General features: G+C 35.0%; 1 protein-coding gene across 6 annotated transcripts; it reads right to left on the minus strand.

Moving 5' to 3' along the window:
• Positions 1 to 1988: 1988 nt before the first annotated feature.
• RtGEF (Rho-type guanine nucleotide exchange factor) lies at positions 1989 to 20324 on the minus strand. 6 transcript variants are annotated; one of them, XM_073080473.1, is made up of 12 exons: positions 20125 to 20272; positions 19566 to 19776; positions 18662 to 18824; positions 18061 to 18279; positions 17283 to 17481; positions 16726 to 16947; positions 16220 to 16432; positions 13217 to 13481; positions 12273 to 12488; positions 10530 to 10601; positions 9725 to 9748; positions 1989 to 2324 (listed from the first exon to the last, which is right to left on the minus strand). In XM_073080473.1, exons 2-12 carry the CDS (start codon positions 19747 to 19749, stop codon positions 2068 to 2070), a joined length of 2034 nt encoding a protein of 677 aa, XP_072936574.1. In that variant the 5' UTR covers positions 19750 to 19776; positions 20125 to 20272; the 3' UTR covers positions 1989 to 2067. The 6 variants fall into 6 exon arrangements, with proteins under 6 accessions (XP_072936574.1, XP_072936575.1, XP_072936572.1 ...); XM_073080474.1 differs by lacking the exon at positions 10530 to 10601 and adding an exon at positions 14035 to 16122 and having other exon boundaries at positions 12273 to 12473; XM_073080471.1 differs by lacking the exons at positions 1989 to 2324; positions 10530 to 10601 and having other exon boundaries at positions 9297 to 9748; positions 12273 to 12473; positions 20222 to 20324.
• Positions 20325 to 20471: the final 147 nt, after the last annotated feature.

A 20471-nucleotide genomic window follows, 5' to 3' on the forward strand; every position in this document is an offset into this window, starting at 1 on the left:
AAGAACTTACTATAATAAGCCATTTGCGGCTTCATTCAATTTCAAGGCGGCGAAGTATCTTTACTAATCTATGCCTGGCTAGGATAATTTCTAAGTCTACGGTTAGGACAAGGATTCCATGTTATAGTTGCTACGGATTCATACAAATAACTTTAAGGGTCAGGATATAAAAAACTTAACTATAATTTAAGATGCCTGAACTAAAATTATAAAGCATTAAAATCTAAAAACGGACTATCTGTGATAGAAAACTGGAATAAAATCGTGTTGAAATCTGACAAGGGCAAAACTGATCAAATTCCCTGTTACGTTAAAAGTTTAGGAATAACTTTTTCAAACAGGTACTTAACAATGCCAATGAATAGGTACTAACCTACTTAATCAAAGGCAAGTAATAAATCAAGATTCCCTTTATCTGAGAGGCATTCTGTTATTATGCTGAATTAGGTAGGCATATCTACGTTCATCAGAAAAGGTCACATTTTTATATTCGTGTAATAACCGTGTCGACCCTCTCGTGAATGTTCTCTTGAAAAACGACAGGAGTTACTAGGTATGCTTTGGTTCAAATTAAATGAAGTGTTTGGAGCTGCTTACACTTAATGACTACGATGGAATGGAATGAAATTTATAAGCACTTTTTCACTTGAAAAGGTTTTCTCAACCTTAAAACAGAGAAAATATTAGTATTATTATAACGCTGTAGCATACGATCATTTCACATCATGGTGAGTGGCAGCAGCTTTTTTTTCAAATCAAATTTTTTTATTCAAAATGGGTTCTTTACAGAGCACTTTTTGAATGTCAAACTACCACCACTTCACAAGGTGTTTCGTTATGGAGCTACCCATGGATGTCAACAATCAAGCCCAGATAGTATTGCCGCAAGGACCTTCAAAATTGAAAATAGCAGCGATTAACACTGCTATAAGAATACAATTAATCTACATTACAAAATGTTGTAACTTAGAATTCAAACACTAACCGCAAATATTACCAATATCATCTTTACCAAATGCGAGTTTGTGTACCTACAACAATTTCCATTAAAAATAGTGCTCTGAAACTGTAATAGGGAGGTCAGTTTCGATAACATCATTTGACATTCTCCAACTATATTCCAGTGGACAGTGGTCAGCGAACCAAACGGAATTGTAGACATTTTTATCTCGTTCACATTATTGTTACCCTTTGCAGTGCCTCCACCTACGAATATGTGCAGCGTAGCGGCGATCCAGCTCAATAGGCAACCACTGAACCGCGTTAGCCATCACAGCCCGCCTCGGTTAGATTAGTTCCAGCTATAGACTGGCTAGAACATTCTGCTTTATGAATCGACCTAAGACGAATGCAGTTTCATTCCAAACCCATTCAGGGTACATTGAAACCGAACAGTGGACGATATTGGGCATCTTACTAGCACAGCCATTGAGAATTCCAACTGTAAAGCTATTACGTAGAGTCGAAGTCTCTTAAACCCGGATAATACCTAAGGGCTTTTGTCTATTGCAAGTATAACAACATAGTTCGATTCAATTGCTTGGGCATCGCTACGAAACAGTGTAGACGCGTGACTTATGTCTTTGAATTTGACTTGAGACATAGATAGTCTGTTGTAGTCCTTTGAGCTATTGATACATCACTATCGGTGTTTGCGGATCGAAGTCTAAAACCAGAACGGCCAGAGAGTAGATTAAAAGTAAACTATGTGTGGACTGAAATATCTTTCGAACGAAAATAGACTAAAAGGACTATTTTAGGAAATAATAGACCCCAAATACGCCAAAAATATTATTTCAGGTCGATTAAGAAGGCATGGTGTTTAAATTAGAATATCTCATTAATAGTATATCAGCCTTCCTATAAAATAAGATGAGTAACTTTACATATTTTTTATAATGCAAAATTATAAGAAATGAAGTGAGAAGTGTACAGGACTTAATTATTTTACCGATAATAAGGGTAGAGGTGTAAAAATTACAAACATGTTTAAATTGCAAATACTGTAAATTTTATTACTTTAAAAATATAATAATACTTGTGTCATACTTATTACTAATACGCAAGTCAGCATTTACTCTCCTTAACATCTTTTAAAATATTTTTCGACTGTATCGCAGCGATGGCAAGAGTTCGTTCTTGTTTTTCTTCGTTCAACTGGAGTTGTAAGTTCTTCACGTCCAATTTCAAGGTTTTCACTTCATTTTGTAGCCGCATGACAATGGTCCAAAGACTGGGTGACCCATGGTTCGACGTAGAGTGTATTGGCAGCGACGGCGATCTAACTAACGCCTCTATTGACATCGGAGATTCGTCGTCGCATTCTGGAAATAAAGCCTTTATGTAAAACCGTTCATTGATATATAATTAGCTAGATGATTTTTGTATACTGTACCCACCTTGATCAGATGTAAGGCGGTTAGTAATACAAGCCTTGATTCTGGAGAAAATAATATATTTAAATACATAAAGGAATAGAAGGACAGTTTATAAGTCGTTGTGATAAATAATATAAAATTTACAGATCAATTAGATAATTTTTATTTAAAAATACTTATAAATATAATCATCTACAATAAAATTCGTTAAAAAAATAAACATGATACATATAATATTGAATAACACACGCTAAAATAATGCATTGTTGTTTCTTAGAACAAAATCAAATGACTTAGCGACCTGGTCCTCATTCATCAATTATTGAATCAACATTTGTCTTATATGAAAATCCAAAATTAAAAAAAACGTTACTGCCACATGACTAGTAGTACTTATAACCTGCTGTACTATGTATATTAAAGGTCTTTTAATTATCAAAGTGTCTAAAGGATGATATGAGGAGCAAGTTTATTTTACAATTCAAAAATATCTGCTTAAGCTAAGCTAATGCAGACAATTCGACATTATTTAAATACAAACAATATGATTAGTTTTTCGTTACCTATACTTTAATACTTTTAAATAAATAAAATGTACACAGATCTTTGGCTTTGACTGGTTGAACAATTCACTAAGTTTTCTTAATGTAAATTGGTATATATTACACAAATGCCAGAAAGAACGAGTAAATGAGAGAGAATAAAACTGTGTAACGATGGTTTAACGAGAATAAGAAAATCTAATTCACGAAAGAGATAAACGGAAAAAATTACCCCGAATTTACGCGAATGCAGAGGATTCAACAACCCCAGTAAATATCGTATGTTTAATAGTAAAAGTTGGAAACAAATAAGTAAGACCTTTCAGATGCGGTTTGCTACGTGAGGTTACTCCGGCTTATATGGTTTTAATTTGTTGATTCGTATAAAGAAGTTTGTTTAAAAGTAATTTAGGTAAGTGCTAAGAAAACAAAACTTAGATAAACGGATTAAAATGATTATTTATTAATTTGGGACGTTGTTTGGGATTAATGCCTTTAATAAATTAAAAAGGTTTTCTTAATTTTTAACAAATGAAAGTTGAGTTTTATAAAAAAAAATAATGTATGGGTTTTGCTAAACACAAGGTTGGAAACTATCAAATGTTGAATGAACATAGTTAACAAAGCCAGGTGAATGTTACACGTAGTTCATATTTTATTTCAACTACAGCGGAACACTTAATCAGATCGTATAGTTATGTAAATGAACAATCTCGTGGGTGGAGTGACGGACACAAAGTTATATATCATATTTGCATGCTCATTGCATTTACACATGTCACGTATTCTCGGACAATTATTTTATTTAAGGCTGTCAAATAAATTTCATTAATGGTTACTTCCGCCCCTGGGCATCTATTACCACAGATAGTGCTGCCTGGGACGTCACCCACAAGTGCGTACGTACCACCTCTGAGGATAACATGGAACGCTTTGTTCCAATCCATCTTGTAAAGATTACTCACTCCTAACAAGTAAATGTACCCAGTTTTGAGAATTGAAATAGTTGCGTTAAAAAGTTTTGCCACGTCTCCGTGCTCAAATGTCCCTAAAATATTTGAAATAATTATTTATTTATTATGTAAATTACGCAGTATTAGTTAATTATTCGTAAATTTTCCCCAAAAAATGTTTTTATTTGCCAAGAATTCAAAAAAATAACTTACTAATAAGCCGTTTGTGGCTTCATTCAATTTCAAGGCGGCGAAGTATCTTTACTAATCTGCGCTGTGCGTACTTTAAAGGCGAAGACGTACGGGGATGTTTATTTTTGACCGAAAAAACGGCATTAACGACCATATTTAATTAGGGTTGGTTTGAGCGATATAGTTCGGTTTCATAAAGTAGTCATTGTCGCCAATGAATATTCACAATAGTAGATGTGTTTTAAAGAGTTCTTTTTGCGCCTTTTAAGCTCTATACTATAGCGCTTCGCGAATACGGCAGAAAAATTCATGCCACATATTACACGTATGGATTTCATATGTAGGCCATTTAATCATATTACAATCGATACGTATTCATTGTGTAAATGAATGTCTATTATACTTTTTTTTATATATATATAATATAAGAGTAGCAGACGAGCATGCAGTCCACCTGATGGTAAGTGGCTACTGCCACCCATGGACATCTGTTATCAACCCCAGGTAGGATTAGATATTCCTACCTGAGGTCGGCCACAGATGCACCGCTACCCCTGAGGACTAAGCTGGAACGCCTCGGAAAAGTCTGTCTCCCTTACCACACCCTTCAAACCGGGACATAGCAGCGCCTAACACTGCTGTTATTAGAAATAGGCGTGGAAATCCTTCACTAAAACTAAACAGTTTTAGTGAAGGATTTTACATAAGCCAGCACAGTCTATATCTGTTGAAGTGAAACTTCCATTTGGCACTGCTGTGTTTTCAATAAAGACATATACATGTAAATGTTTCAACGTTGTTATCTTAATTTCAAACGCATGCAAACTGTGGCTTCGACATGTCCATTTACATTTAGTAGATGTGTATGTTTAAGACTGCACTGCGCTTAACACTAAAGAGAATAGTTTGTATACTAAATAAAATTTTATGCTTATAACTTTTAGTATAGTATCAACATGTCGCATGAGATCGCCTGTCTGCAAACACTAATCTCAATTAACAGATTTCAATCTTCACGATAATACACTGTTGTTCTCGACAAGCATTACGTATATGGCCACTGTTAATTAATGTAATAGAATATAGGCTGTATCTACATATAGGTAGGTAACAGCTGAAATTACCGCAGATTACTTTACAGTACTCAGAATAAGAAGTCGTGGGTAAAAGTTAGTTAAAAGATAAAGGAGAGCCTTTCAGGACACGTAAAACAAAAGTTCATTATTAGTTTACGGAACTTTATCTATGTTAGGTATAGGTACATAGATTTAAACGTGTCAATTAAGTATTTGTACCTTTACGTAACAGTGTGACAAAGTTAAGAATCACAACCCGTAGTAGTTCTAAATGTACTTTTCCTGGTGAATACATTGGTATTCTTATGTAGATAGTCTACATTTTATTCAGTTTCATACAATGGGTTGACTGTAAAAGGAGTTCAGATGATAAACGTCTGTGAAAAGTGCCTTTATTTCCGCTATCCCCACGAACATAGTTGCGGGTTTTAGTCAGTATAATAAAAACAGAAAGTACCCTTAAATTACACAGTTTTATTCTTATTGCTATGTACAATGTAAAATGTACATATGTCCTCGGTTTGTTAGATAACGCCGTTCAGCCAAAAGTTTTAATCAAGAGACAAGATAGGTATGAAATTAATCAAAAGTTTCGACGTAACACTAGTCTGAGACAAGTTAATATATGAAAGAGATTCATACGTTAATATCTTGTTTACAACACTACTAAATAATATTAACATAATAATTAATATCAACTAGATGGATACCGGGACTTTTCAACTTGTATTTAATACAATAACAACCATACGCACCATTATTATGAAAGACAAATATAAAATATTAAGTTTATGAACATAAAAATTAAATAAAATGATAATACTTATAGAGCTTGGTTAGTGAAATATTTACTAGCGCATTGTATAGCGTAGGCCAGTAAGCCCTACGCCGTTGAGTTACATCTATTTCTTCTACAATTGTAATAAAATCTATGCTTATAATAAAAAGATTTGAAGTTATTTTCGATTACCTATGTAGGAAAAAGTATGTATGGGGAAAATTGTAATATATTTCTGTGGTCTCATTATCAAAGGCAATGGTAAAGTAATCCTAATCAGATCGTGTTATTAAAAAAATGCGCATTACATTAAAAATGGATGGAAGTATACATAAATTATTATAATAGTTAATACATTTTAAATAAGCTACCGTTTAGTTTTCTAATTAAAAGTATCATTGGAAATCATAGATTAGTAAAGATACTTCGCCGCCTTGAAATTGAATGAAGCCACAAACGGCTTATTTTAGTAAGTTCTTTTTTTGAATCCTTGGCAAATAAAAACATTTTTAGAGAAAATTTACGAATAAATAACTAATTTACGTAATAATTACGTAATTTACGTAATAAATAAATAATTATATCAAATATTTTAGGGACATTTTAGCACGGAGACGCGGCAAAACTTTTTTACGCAATTATTTCAATTCTCAAAACTGGGTACATTTTCTTGTTAGGAGTGAGTAATCTTTACTAATCTATGTTGGAAATATATAAAAATTAAATGGCGCATATTTTATATATCGGATTTGATTCATGTTACCTTTTTGTGTACTATACTAATCGTGTAATGTCATAAATTGTTACCATTATCTGGTTAAGATGTATCACAACAACAAAAGATTATAAGGGATCCCGGATTAAAGGTGAACCTAGATAAGCAGTAGGTATTTTTAATTAAATCTATCAAACGAGGTTCAACCGAAGTAGGCGCCCTGAGAAAAAAATAGGATTCCTCCAGGGGCTCCGACATTGGCTATTACGATCAAATAACGTACAAAATTAATATTTGTACTCTTGTTTTAATTGGAATTCCCGGAATTTTGATAAGTTCTTTTGTTCTGATTCCACTATTATCCAGTCTCCTTAAAATCTTACAAGAAACCCAATAGATAATTAATATTTTAGTTAAATAGTTATTCCACGTACATTTTTCAGCGTTCTCTTTACAAATATACTATGTAGCTGACCCGGCAAACGTTGTGTTACTATATAAATAAAAAAAATGTTAAGGGTGAACAACCCAGACTTAGGGGTATGAAAAATATAGTACTTGATTTCAGACCTACTGAATATGCATATAAAATTTGGTGAAAATCGGTAAAGCCGTTTCGGAGGAGTACGGTAACTAACATTGTGACACGAGAATTTTATATATAAGATTATTGTATCACTTAAGAAGTTGTTTTTTAAGATGTCTATTTTTTTCCGGGGTTCATTTTCTGCGGATTTATTATAGCTCTATGTCAAGACAAAATTTTCAAATGTAGAGTACATTTCAAAATTTTAATTTCACACGTTTTAGTGTTGTTTCTCAAATAATGTCCATAAAACATACGACCTACACGAATACGATAACAGCTGCTACAACACAAGTATTGCCAAACAATGTATTTTAGATGTCCAAAGCCCTTTTAGGTTCTGATTTTTAACATGGAATACTCTTCTTTTTATGTCCGTTGTAGTCTTTTGGCTCATAATTTTGTTAGCATAACTAATCTTTAAATAAAGATATAGGTGAAATCTGACTTTTATGGAAAATTTTCTTCTCGAATTACATGTATGGCAGTACGTGCTATTGGCACGATAATGATGTAAACTGAATAAAAAAATCGGATATGATGGATATGAGGACCATGGAGGGAAAACTGCGCGGAATCAAATGGCCCAGGGGACCCTACATAATGCTCGCTCCAATAGGATTGGCTAGTTTTTCGCAATTTATTGCGCAAATATCAATAGCAAATGATTGACCTAGTGGAACATACCAATTGAAACACAATAGTGTTCAATGATACAGATTACACAAAGGCAAAGGTCTTGGTCGACGTCATTTTTCTTTTTTACGTTTTTTAAATTTGGAATAAAAATATGGACTGCGCTTTCATTCCTGATTGCTATTCAAACCGAAACAATATGCATAATTGCATTTTGCATGAAACGTGCCTATATTTTACGTAATACGGCGTACGAATGCGAGTGAAATAACTTTTCGATGTAGCGAACAATACTGTGTTACCAGATTATATATTTTATTTTTTAGTTATTTCGATTATGTTGTAGCGGAGGATCGTAGTTATACAGGTGTGTATCTCTTTAACAAGAAACAATTTGATTGTTTTGTCCCATCTCGAAAGTCCCATTTTATAGGTTTATATTTTTAGTTAACTAAGGCCTAGTAACAGACAATAATCGGACGACTTATAATGCGAAAAGTTAATTATTATCGCCAAAAATATATTTTAAAACTTGTTAAAATGATCTCTATACCTCTTTGAGCACAAGATGGGATACCTACATTAAACAGATTTTTTTCAATTAATAATAATATTGATTTATATTTATTTCAACATTGACTCGCCACGTTTATTTAAAACAATAAGTCTTATATTACAAGATACCAGTATTATGAATAAATGTTGTATCATTTGGTATAATTGTAATAAAAATGTCTATTTGATAGTTGTTGTAACTTTATGTTTATAATCAGGCGTATCAAAGAGGCTCTTATCTTAAAAGTTTTATTTTAAAAGAAATATATACAATATGAAAGTTGAGGCTGAGCTTGCACTTCTGGACATTTTAATATTGTTTTATTTCTATGGTCTACCCTTTAAGATTTTAGCTGCTTAATGCTTAAATCATATACAATCAGAATACTTTATAATTGCCAAAAGTATGTAATAATATAAATTCGTGTACATTTTTAATAGCAATTGTATGTGTACAAATACAAAATAAGGTAAATAGTAAATATTCAACAATGTAATAAAATAGGAAAAAAAACATGCATTCTTATGCAATATCGTTATTTTTTATGCACCATTAATATAATTTAAGCGATTATTAAAGTAAAATATACAATCTAAATAATACTGCACACATACACTACACATAAACAAATCTATGTTCACATAGATAACAAAGTTTATCAGGCGTTAATGAAATTCGGAAATAATAGCTTTCAAAAATGATATACACTACATGCATCTCAATGAACGTATCGTTACTTAAGCGGGTTAAAACCTTGCACGAGGAATTTTAAGATTGTTAGTGGAGGGAGCACGCTCGGAATTTAAACGAGAACGCCAACGATCAATCACGCACACCCGATAGGAAGGCACGGCAACGGCAAAACGCGGGACTCTCGGGGAGGCGAGCGAGCGGACGGTTCAATCGAAATGGTGGGACTTGGTGAGGTGCTTGATGAAGGTGCCGCAGCACCAGGTGGAGGAGCGCGCGGCGGGCGCGGGCGGCGCGGGCGCGGGCGCGGGCCGGCGCGGCGCCAGGCTCGGCTGCGAGCCGCTGCGCCGCGCCCGCGCCTCCGCCGCGCGCCGCCCCTCCGACCCCTCCCACAGGTTCGGGTTCGACCGGTTCAGCTGAAACTTGCGCTCGGAGAGCAACCGCCGCGTCTCCGGCGACCGGTACGCGTACGCGTCCGCCGCGGACGAGCTCTTGTTACGCTTCACCTTCGACGACCTACCGCAGCCGGCGTATTCCGGCGAGTCGCCCCTCCGGACGACCGGCAGCTTGGTATAGTTATGGTGAGAGATGTTAGTAGCGAGTGCGTGATTTTGTACTTTACCGAGAGAAAAGTGGCCGCAGTCCACTGCAGGTGCGATATAAAGGCAGCCGCATGTAACAAAATAGAAAGTTTCAGACGACCGAGTAGCCACGGGCAGTAGGGTGCTTGTTCGGTAGCTGTGTATTTGCTTATTCGATTAAAAGATTTAGTGACATTCATTGTATGAATATGTCGACTTTGCATGGATTATAATAACTGTTAGTAGCGGCGAATAAACCTCGATTGCCTTGTTACAATAAGTATGCGTAAAAAGAAACAGATTGGATAGCGCAAGTTTGCCTATGTAGAACCATATTTCTAAAAAGCAATTTAAAAATAATTAAAATTTAACTTTATTGTAGCAGAACGAACATTAAATAAATAATTTAAATAATAAGATCTGAATTTTAATACTGAGAAATGTATGGCTTCATATTGTTACAATGACTAGCTACTTTGTACTAAATCAATAACATTATAAAATATAATTTAAAAAAATTGTCATGATTACTTGTACTACTTAGCTACTTTCAGATCTACGAGTAAATGGGTATACGGCGTACTATAGGATAATATAATAATCAAGCATGCCATTATTATCATGCATCGTGTGCCTATAAATATGCCAATATATTAAATAATGCGAGAATATATAATTGAGTATTATTATGTAAATAACATCGATACAAGAGTTATCATGACATTCGTGACACCAACGACAATGTTTAACAACGATTGTTTAATTACCAAGCGCTACACTTAACATGATTAGTTATATTTGGTTTTAATATATTAAAAATACAGATCTCTCATTCTAATAACCAACTGATAATACGGTTCCTTGACTTCGCGTGTCTCCTCCTTGTCGACTCGAATATCTCCAGGGGGATATTGGGTACTGTATAATAATTAAAGCTATGTTAGTTGTTACCTTTATCTAATTTATAAGGTCAACATTTATATTATAGCATTGCAGTATTATACCAGCTCATAAGCTTTATACGCATCGATCTAAACAATATAGTAATTTATTCATTTCATTTGTTTATAAATAAATATAATATGTTAGTATTAACTTTATCCAATATTATTACTATAGGTTATAGTTCAAATATATTTATTGCCAGAACATTATGTCCTACCTAGCATTACGAGTATATTCGTATCGACGGCTCACGTCAACCCGATAATAGGTGTAATGTAGCATGTTATCAGTTACTTGAATTCATCGAACCATATGAAGGAGCAAATACATACACATAACATTAAATACACGGATAATGTTGTTAAGGACATAGAATATTGATAAATTTATAGTTCACACTTCAAACATTATGTGTACGATTCAAATATTTTTGTTACCGAAGATAGGTCGCTTCTACTCTACTCTCCTGATATCTTCAATGATAAATTATTGTAAAGTGGAATAAGTACTATTTTGTAAGTACTAAAATTAAGCTTGCCATTACTCATAGGGAGGTTACAGGGAGCTAAGTATATAAATTAACAATTAATGTCCACACATCAATCACGCTCTCGTCCACAACACAGTCTAAAAAGTTAACGTATCTTGTGACAATGAAATAGATAGAGTAAATAGTACATTTTATTTTTAAAGCTCTCTCATACAATTAGAGTTACGAATATAAGTGTAGACAACTAATATGATTTGCTTCGTTGCTTCACACGCCCACATGCACGTGTACATTCAAGCAAATTAATATGCACGTACCCACACACCCATACACTGTTTCCTGCATACATTTTAGAACGGACGGGCTATAGACAAAAATGTGGCGGACAGACCCTAAGCCTAAAATTTGACTCATACTTAATCCCTTTTGTAAATCAAAAAGGTGAGAATACATTTTTGCTAGATGAGAAAGTTTCCTAAGTATGAATTTGAAAAAAATGTCGGAGAAGAGTACGTAATTCGTGTTTCTTAATATTTGAAAATTCTAATATTAAATATGAAATATTACGTATTTACGCTTGTTCCTTGCGTTTAAGGCTACTAGACCTCTCATTATGTGTCTAATGAAACCGCTCGATGTTTCGCAAAATAATCTACTAGCTTAACTAGTTATCTACTACTCATGGCTATGAAGGTACGTACTTATTTCGTTTTATTTATTTATCAAATATATTTCATATAAAATATAGCCTCATAGTTACTCGTGGATAATGTAGCTTTCGATTGGTGAATGAATTTTTAAAATCAGTCCAGTAGTTTTTGAGCCTATTCATTACAACCAAACAAACAAACAAAATTTTCCTCTTTATAATATTAGTGTAGATGTCTAATTGCCCTCTAATATGTAAACAAATCAGGTAAGAGTTAATATGGTTCAAACATATTTCTCTACACACTTCTCACTTTGATAGCGCCTACGAAGAATCTTCGGTAACATTCCGAACTTTTAACATCATCCATGTATTTCTGCGCAGCGGGTACGAATATTCGAATGTTATTACTAACATATTTGTCCTTGCAAGTATTATTAGTAAACTTAAACCTGTATAATAAAAAAAAAACGTAATCACGTTTCAATTCTCCTTCCATACTCACCAGAACTGACGGCGTTCCTGCATCGTGCCGAAGTGCAGTAGGCCTCGATGACTTTCAGTATGAGCGCGTCCTCTTCGTACGAGTTGGACTTCCGTTGGTGCGGCGCGTACGGGTGCGTGGGGCCGATGTTCTCGTCGGAGCCGACCGTGAACGACTGCGGCCGGAGCGGCGGCGCTGGCCGCAAGCATGTCACGCTCCAACCTTCAACGTTTGAAACTGCTTAAAAGTTATACTGTTTTGGTTATCGCTGAATATGATGCTGGAAGATAGGAAGCTAATGTCCTTGTTTCAGGACTAGTTGTAAAACGTTTACGTTTTTACAAAAATGACTGTTTTTATATTTGTTTACGTATTTCCCATACATTTCCAATCTGTTCTGATACAGTCCGGTAGGGGCGCTGATTGGAAATGTATGGGCAAATACGTTATCAAATACAAAAACAGTCATTTTTGTGAAAACGTATAAACTCGTACTAAGGATTAGATTAGAGCTACGGTATCTCCTGCTTATCGGCGGCGTCTAAAGGGAGTTCCAAGGTTGTGGGCGGCAAGGGAGTAACTTGAACGTATACGACGTAAAAACCCAAAGGTATAAGAAGACCGTAAATTGCACCAAAATCCTTATGAGCTCCTATGAAATCGCCCAAGGGAAACTATGTTCAGAGGACTCCGGTTGCTTTTATTTGGAGATGACGGAGTCCTCTTCATAGCGCTGAGTATGACAAGGTGGGGTTAAGTGCTGTAAAATTTCCCATTTAACCCTTTACATACACTGAGTCTGTAGCCATAAACAAGGTTTTCATCATGTAACTGGTAACATAAGAAATAAATACTTTATAGCTAAAATCAATTACGTATTTATATTCCTCCAAATAACCTTACACTCCACACTATACTTCGCCTACAATTTATTATAACAAAGTCTATACGATAATAATAATTACCTTTGTTGCTATAATTAGATCCAGCCGTATCTATGAAATCTACAGAAGAGAATTTCTTTCCAATTGGACTTTTAGTTGCTTTAGAAGGCGACTGGTCGAGAGAATCGCAGGAGTTAAGAAGCCAGCGTGCCGATTGGTTCTTTTGTTTGTTCTTTTGTGTTTGCTGCGTATGTTGTGTGTAGCTTTGATGATTGTTGAATGAATGTGATCGCTTGTGGCTGGTTAGACCTGATGAGATGTCGTTGTTAGTGTCGCTCGTGGCCATCTGCAAAAAAAATAGAATTAATTGATTGTAATATAATAATAATAAACGTAATATCAACATCACACTTTACCCAACACATATATGCATATATGAATGTTCATTTTTAGACAGTTTTAAATCTATTAAGAACAGAGTATTTTGCTCTTTTAATACACCTAACATTATTATTTTAGAACTATTTATTATCACACTTTATTCAGTATGACTAAAAGTATCGTTTATAACCACAAACAATAAAGCTTCATTGTTTTAACTGACCCCTTTTAACTGGGTTTTGAATTTAAAACATTATTTTATGTCTAGTCACAGAAAACATAGGTTGTGGTTTGAAGCTTGTCCATGCATCGATACAATGTTTCTTAATATGTTAGTAAATGGTCTATTTGCGATGATTGTTTTTCTTAGTTAGTAGATGAATAAACACAGGCAAGGATGATCAAGTAAAGCACTGGAATACTGGGGCAAATCTAGTGACAGTATTAATCTAGTGGTTACAAAACTTCAAGGCAATATTATCGTCAAACCAGTGATACACCAAACAGTATCTCTTTACAAAAAAATAATCCTTGCCTGAGTCGGTGACCACGGTTATTGGCAATTTGGCTTTCATCCACCAGTGGGCATATAAATCTGAACGATACACCACGAAGCCCGTCTGGGCCTCCGTCAAACCCTTCTGCACTTTCGATAGATCCTCACTTCGCGACCTGGACTTTTGCGTTTGACTGTACACACTGTCTCTTTGTTTTTTATCTTTATCGAAAACGTCACAATTGCGAGTTGCTTCTCGGCGAGACGGTCTGTTCGTAGTCTCGGGCTTCTCCCTATATATTCTCATATGGTAGTGCAAGCTAGGCTTAGTGCGTTCGGTAATGTTCAAAGTACTCCATTGACAAGGCATAGGGTGACGTACGTTTTTAGGAACCTCTAAATGAGTGCTCGGCTTTCGGTAAATACGAGGTGGCACTTCTGGTTTAATTTTTATCTCAGGCACATAACTTTCTATGTTGCGTCTGATAGACGTTCGCTTTATTTGCGATGCAGATAAAGGCGGATTTGCCGCAAACGTTGACTTCACCAAGGCGTTCGATGAGTCTAGAACGTCGAGGCTCGTTTCTGACGTCACACTTGTTACACAGGACGTTCTAGCTGTAGAGCCAAAGGGTGACGTACACCTGCATTGATCTTCGTATGTAGCAGCTTCTATTTCAGAAAGTGTTAGCTTCCTGTGATCTGCGTCGTAAGTGTCTTGTGACAGATTGTTTAGAGAATTCTTCGAATGATCCGATCCTTTGTCGTGGCTATCAGAATCATGACCAGTATTTCCAGTGCTGGTGTACTCGTGCATATTCAATTCTGGTGAAGCTAAATTGCAACTTCCCGCTACCCCGGAATCAGAGGATCTGGGACTCGGGCACAAAGATCGGTTGCAACATTCACATTTCCTCCGAACTTTTTGTGTTTCGGATTGCGAACTCATCCTCTGTAGGTGTATATCGTTGCTTCTCTTCACACTCTCTGTTTCAACCATTGATTTAGACACAGATCGACGAAGCTTTTTATCAGAGTTTAATGAATGTTTTCGAAAAGGTACGTTGGCGTTAAGATTAACGTTTATTATTTTTACATCTTCATCTTCGTTTCGAAACATTGGCGGGGGATCAAGTATAATCGAATCAACCATATAGTCTCTTGACTGTTTTGGTGAGGGCGGGTCTAAAGATTCTAGTACTCCTAAATGTATATCATTATTTTCATCTGTGTCTTGGTGGTTATATTGTTCTTCTGTAGACTTCCACAGCTTTGGCATTCCATCATTTTTGCCACTGATATTTGGAAAACTGCGTCTTGTAGGAATAAAATCTGTTAAATCATTTCCGAGTGTATCAATCTGCATATTTTGATCCATGTTGCTTAAATCTTCACAAGCCATGTAAGGTTTGACCTCAAAACTAGAATTTTCTGTGCTACCGGAATGTTGAATGAGGGGTTTAGTAAGACGAGATACTTGTTTCAAATCGTCGTCGAGTGCAAAATTTTCATCAGAAGCATCACTAGATGTCTGAATGAACAAATTCTTTGCACAATCACCCTTAACTATTTGCGGCAAGTCCTGTTGCATGTCCACAGATGTATCAAAATATCTTACGTAACCGAAGTTACTCCCCCAACTACTACTACACGACGACGAAATCGTTCTAGAGCGGCTTGCATCCAAAGCATTCTGACGTAACAAATTAGAACTATTCATTTCAGTATCAGAAAAATTTGAATTGGAGTACGATTCTGTGGTATCAGTTTCTCTATCGCTATCTTCTGAATTTCTATCGCTGTCCGAATACTCGGTCTCTGTGCCAATCGTGCCATCGTTTTCTATTCTAAGCCTTATATGATTTTTATGCCTACGCATAACAGGTATACCTGTCAGTTCAAACGCTTTCGCCCACGTTCTTTCGTGTAAAAGCTTTCGCAACATTTGCCTTGTTATAACTTTTTTCTTTACAAGTCTCGCAAAGTATTTCGTTAACGAATAATATGGTGACGCAGAAGGGTAACTAGGCGGCGGCAACGTCACGTGATAAAGGCTGCGTCGACTAGTGTTGATGCTAGACAACGCTCCTTCAGAAGGGGAACGGGTCAGCTATGTGAGAAATTAAAAGATATAATTGTACGATTTGAAATAAATGAACTTTACGCTTTAAATACTGTATATTTAGAGAAACTTAGCGAATACTTACGTGTGGCAAAGAATGGGGCTGGCCTGGTTCGTGTGAGGGGCTATTTGTGTTTGAATGTTTCTGTAATAGGCTGACCCAGTTGTCTGCTTCGGCTTTTGTCTGACACACGGCTACTATCGTATCGATCATAGGTCCACTTATTTCAAATGCATTTTTTCGCGTGTCTGTATCATCTAACTTGCAAACAGTGATTCCAGTCAATGGTAGACAACCCTGTAAAAGACAATGTTATTCTTATTATGGTACAAAATACAAAACACAATGAGCATTTCATTCAAATTTGCTGCAAGGGAGTATTCGCCGGCTGGCATAGATATTGGCTACTAATTTAGCCCTCATAATGTACAAATACAAGCGTCTGCTTCAAGTGGAATCCATCCTATATGGCGTGGGTTACAGATATCTCTAGATAGCAGTGACCACTTAACAACCGGTGGACTACATGCAACATTATTTTAAACAAAAACAACATTTATAAAAAAATTCAATAAAAATGTAGTGCATACCTCATACACAAAAGCAGAAACCCTTTTGCTCACAGACAACAAAAGGAGTGCTGAGGGGAATAACACGAGGTAACGATCTTGGTGGGATGGTCCCACTGCAACACTTCCCATATGTAACACATCTCCTAGAGAAGTCAGCTCTCCACCCGGCCACCCACGGACCTCGCCTGTTACAACTTGAAGTTCTAGTTCTTTTTGGCGCCTTAAAGCTGCACAACCGCTCTGCAATGAATATTTATCTTAAATCAATTGGTAAAAGATAATGATGATTAATATATAAGATGATTAATGGAAGCCATTTTATGAAAGAAAAGAAATTGAGATATGTATCTTTTATGTTTGATAACATACAGTAACAAGTTTGTCAAAAGCCAAAGAATAAAAATTTTAAGTGGGCACAAGAAATATAAAATTATTTGAAGGTCAACAAACATGTTAACAAAGTCAGCAACAACTAAGTTATGGATTTAGTAGGATCAATAATAATTGTAAAGATTTCCCCTTTACCAACCAATAATGTAATTTTAAGCCATTTAATGTAAGAAAGAACCACTTACAGCTATATCTTTATAGACAACAGAAGCTCTATGTGTATCGCCTCTATCTGGATGAGCTTCATGGACGTGCCGAGCAAGCTCCTGCAGCATCGCAGGATACTTGCCGAGTCGGCGGAATGGCTTCGATAACCCTGCTGTCAAAACTAGCACCCCAGGGCACACAGCACCAGCATTCTCCATCCATGTATTCAGCTCCTCTCTGAAAAAATAAATTTAATATTTCAATTGCTTTAGAAAATCTATAGACATTTCAGTGTTTATATATTTTTTAAATAATAGTTGTATAAGAAGTTAATTAGAATAGTAATTATCACTTGCTTAAACGGTGAAGGAAAACATCGTGAGGAAACCTGCATACCTGAGAATTCTAAAAAAAAAAAAAAAAAGTTTTCAAAGGTATGTGAAGTCTACCAACACGCACTTGGCCAGCGCGGTGGACTATGGCCTAATCCTTCTCATTCTGAGAGGAGACTCGTGCCCAGCAGTGGGACAGTAATGGGTTGATGATGATGATGATGATATTTTTTAAAACACATATGCATTTACATAATTATGCTAATTGTTTTATTTGTAACTAAAAGAAACAGAGTAAATTGATGTACAGTAAATTGGAGTAATATCAACACTTGGGTAAAGGCATGTTGAGGGAAATAAATTGATCAAATTATAAAAAAATAGCCCCATGAACAAGTAATACAATTTGTAAATGGTTTTAAACCCAGCACCAATAAAACCCAACTTATCTTAAATACAAATATTTTATAACAGTCTTACTTACTTATATTTATCTAAAACACACACAGCTTTGGGATGACCAGAACAGTAAGTTTGATGTACAGCTTTTATTTTAGGGGCCCATTGTAGAAAGAGGCCCCCCACCCGTTGATCCGGTCCTGTCTTTGTGGCACACTCTTCTAGCAAACTGAGAAATTGCTCATGTGTTTGTAGCACCTCATTTATATTGCCTGTCAATTGTTTGAACTCATCCTTTGTAAGCCTAAAAGGAAAAAATACTAAGATTTAACATTCGTAATAGATAATTTTATATTCAAAATATAGCTCATGTTACACATAATCGTAGCTCAAAACCAATATTTATTCAAATCATACCATGAATAGATAGATGAGATATTCTTCATCCCCAGGTGTTTAGGTATAACCAGTAGTCATAAACATAAACAATGCTAAATGAGATTTAAACTCTTACCTCTAGAATGTTGCTAGCCCAAAGGTCAATGTTGGAATTCCACATATAGATTCATGTTCAACAAGCAAATTTTGTTTTTAATGGACAACTTATTAATACTTAGCCACTAACTAAATATTGTTTAAAAGAAATATACAATTAATATTATTATTAGTATAATAGACTAACTTACATATCACTTTTCTCTAATGGTTGTAGGAAATTGCTGACCAGGCCTTGCATTTCAGCCACATGGGCTTTTTCAGAGTCAATAATATCTTTGAGGACAACATTACGAAAGGCTTGGATCTCTGAAGCTGCTCTAATAGGTGACGTTGTCAAGGAACCCGATGTATCTGAAAGCAAGAATATTTGATTCATCTGTTTATATGTTACCAAACAATTTATGATTAGCCATTACAGTACCAGAGCATTTAAGGATTCTGGCAAGTATTTGGTTAATCTTCATAATAGTTATGATTTCATACTGAATGATAATCACACTGATATTTATAATAAGGTCATACAAAGAGGTAATCTCTAAAACCTACTGATAATATAATAAAACACTTTATTGTACTCAAATGACAGAAATAACACTATGAATTTATAATTTCATAAATTTCGTAATTTAAAGTAAGGCAGTCTTATTGTTAAAAAGCAATATCTTCTAGGGATCCTTACGGTGTAGAATTAAAGTGAGTAAAGAGTTTAGTAATATTATTAATAGAAAGTTAATTATGTGAGGTTTGGGTTTCATTATTTTGATGCATCTTGCTTTGATATTTCAAAATTATAATTTTGCATCAAGATATTTTAAACCCACACAAACTGCATTTCAAGTGAATGTGTGGGACTGAGCTATGAATGTATAACTTGATTCTTAAGTATGGAATAAAGTTATTAGTAATTTCCAACACTTATAGCAAAGGACATTCCACATTTATGAATGTTCTTCAAAACAAGATACTACACATATTTAAGGAATGCATGACTCACTAGTCAGGTCAGTCCCAAATATTCTTTCTCTTATTTTAGTAAAGACTTGAAAGAGGTAAGATTCTGTTAAGAGTTTTAAGATATGTATTTGAGATTACCTTTGTATTCAGTCACATAGTTGCTAGGGAACCACCCTGTTGTCTCCCCCAAGGTCCCCTCCCACCAGCCACCTTCCTCTCTCTGGGTGACCGTGATAATGTCACCTTTCTTGAAACATAGCTCATCATTGTTTTTGCCTTTGAATGAATATATTGCCTTAACCAAGCAATTCTCAGTTGACATTTTATTTGAAATGCAATATCATGTTTCCTAAAAATAAAATACACTTTATTAAACATTACCTTTAAACTTTATAACCAACGTGGAAGTAATATTGTAAGATCAAATAGAAAACATATTAATGCAATATTAATGCAAATTACTGCCTACATCCCAAAACTAAAAGTTTTCAACAAAAAATGATATTATTTAATCATATTCCTGATAATATCACTTAGATACACTTATGCGACTATATTAAATGCCATAATCGTCAAGAAAACTAAAGGAATTTCGAGATATGAGGCCAGATATAGTCGATTTAGTAAGTGGGAGTGTTAGCACTTAAATTACTGTTTTTTGATAAAACAAAACATTATGAAACTATATTGCACATACACAGTGAATTTAATTATACAAAAAATGAAAAAACAATACGAATTATAGTGGCTTTTCTGCGTACAAAAACTATTATAATTATATCCGCTTCACTCACGGTCTTCCAAAAATAAATACAACAGATAAAAAATAGAAGCAGTCAAGTCGGAAATACCTATTTGACTTGACATTTGTCACTTGACAACTGATCTAAGGCCGGCCATCTATATACGTACGATTCTGATTCGTCTGGTTTCCGTTCCTTGATTTGTTTTCAGTGATCGGAGACTCAAATACAAGCCTCTCATATCAAAATCAACAACAAGGTGCATATGTTCTTATATTTCCTAACGATAAAAATTCCTAAC

The sequence above is a fragment of the Epargyreus clarus genome, unplaced genomic scaffold, assembly GCF_041222505.1.
Source record: "Epargyreus clarus isolate Ecla_fem2 unplaced genomic scaffold, WU_Ecla_fem_2.2 ptg000015l, whole genome shotgun sequence".
Lineage (NCBI taxonomy): Eukaryota > Metazoa > Arthropoda > Insecta > Lepidoptera > Hesperiidae > Epargyreus > Epargyreus clarus.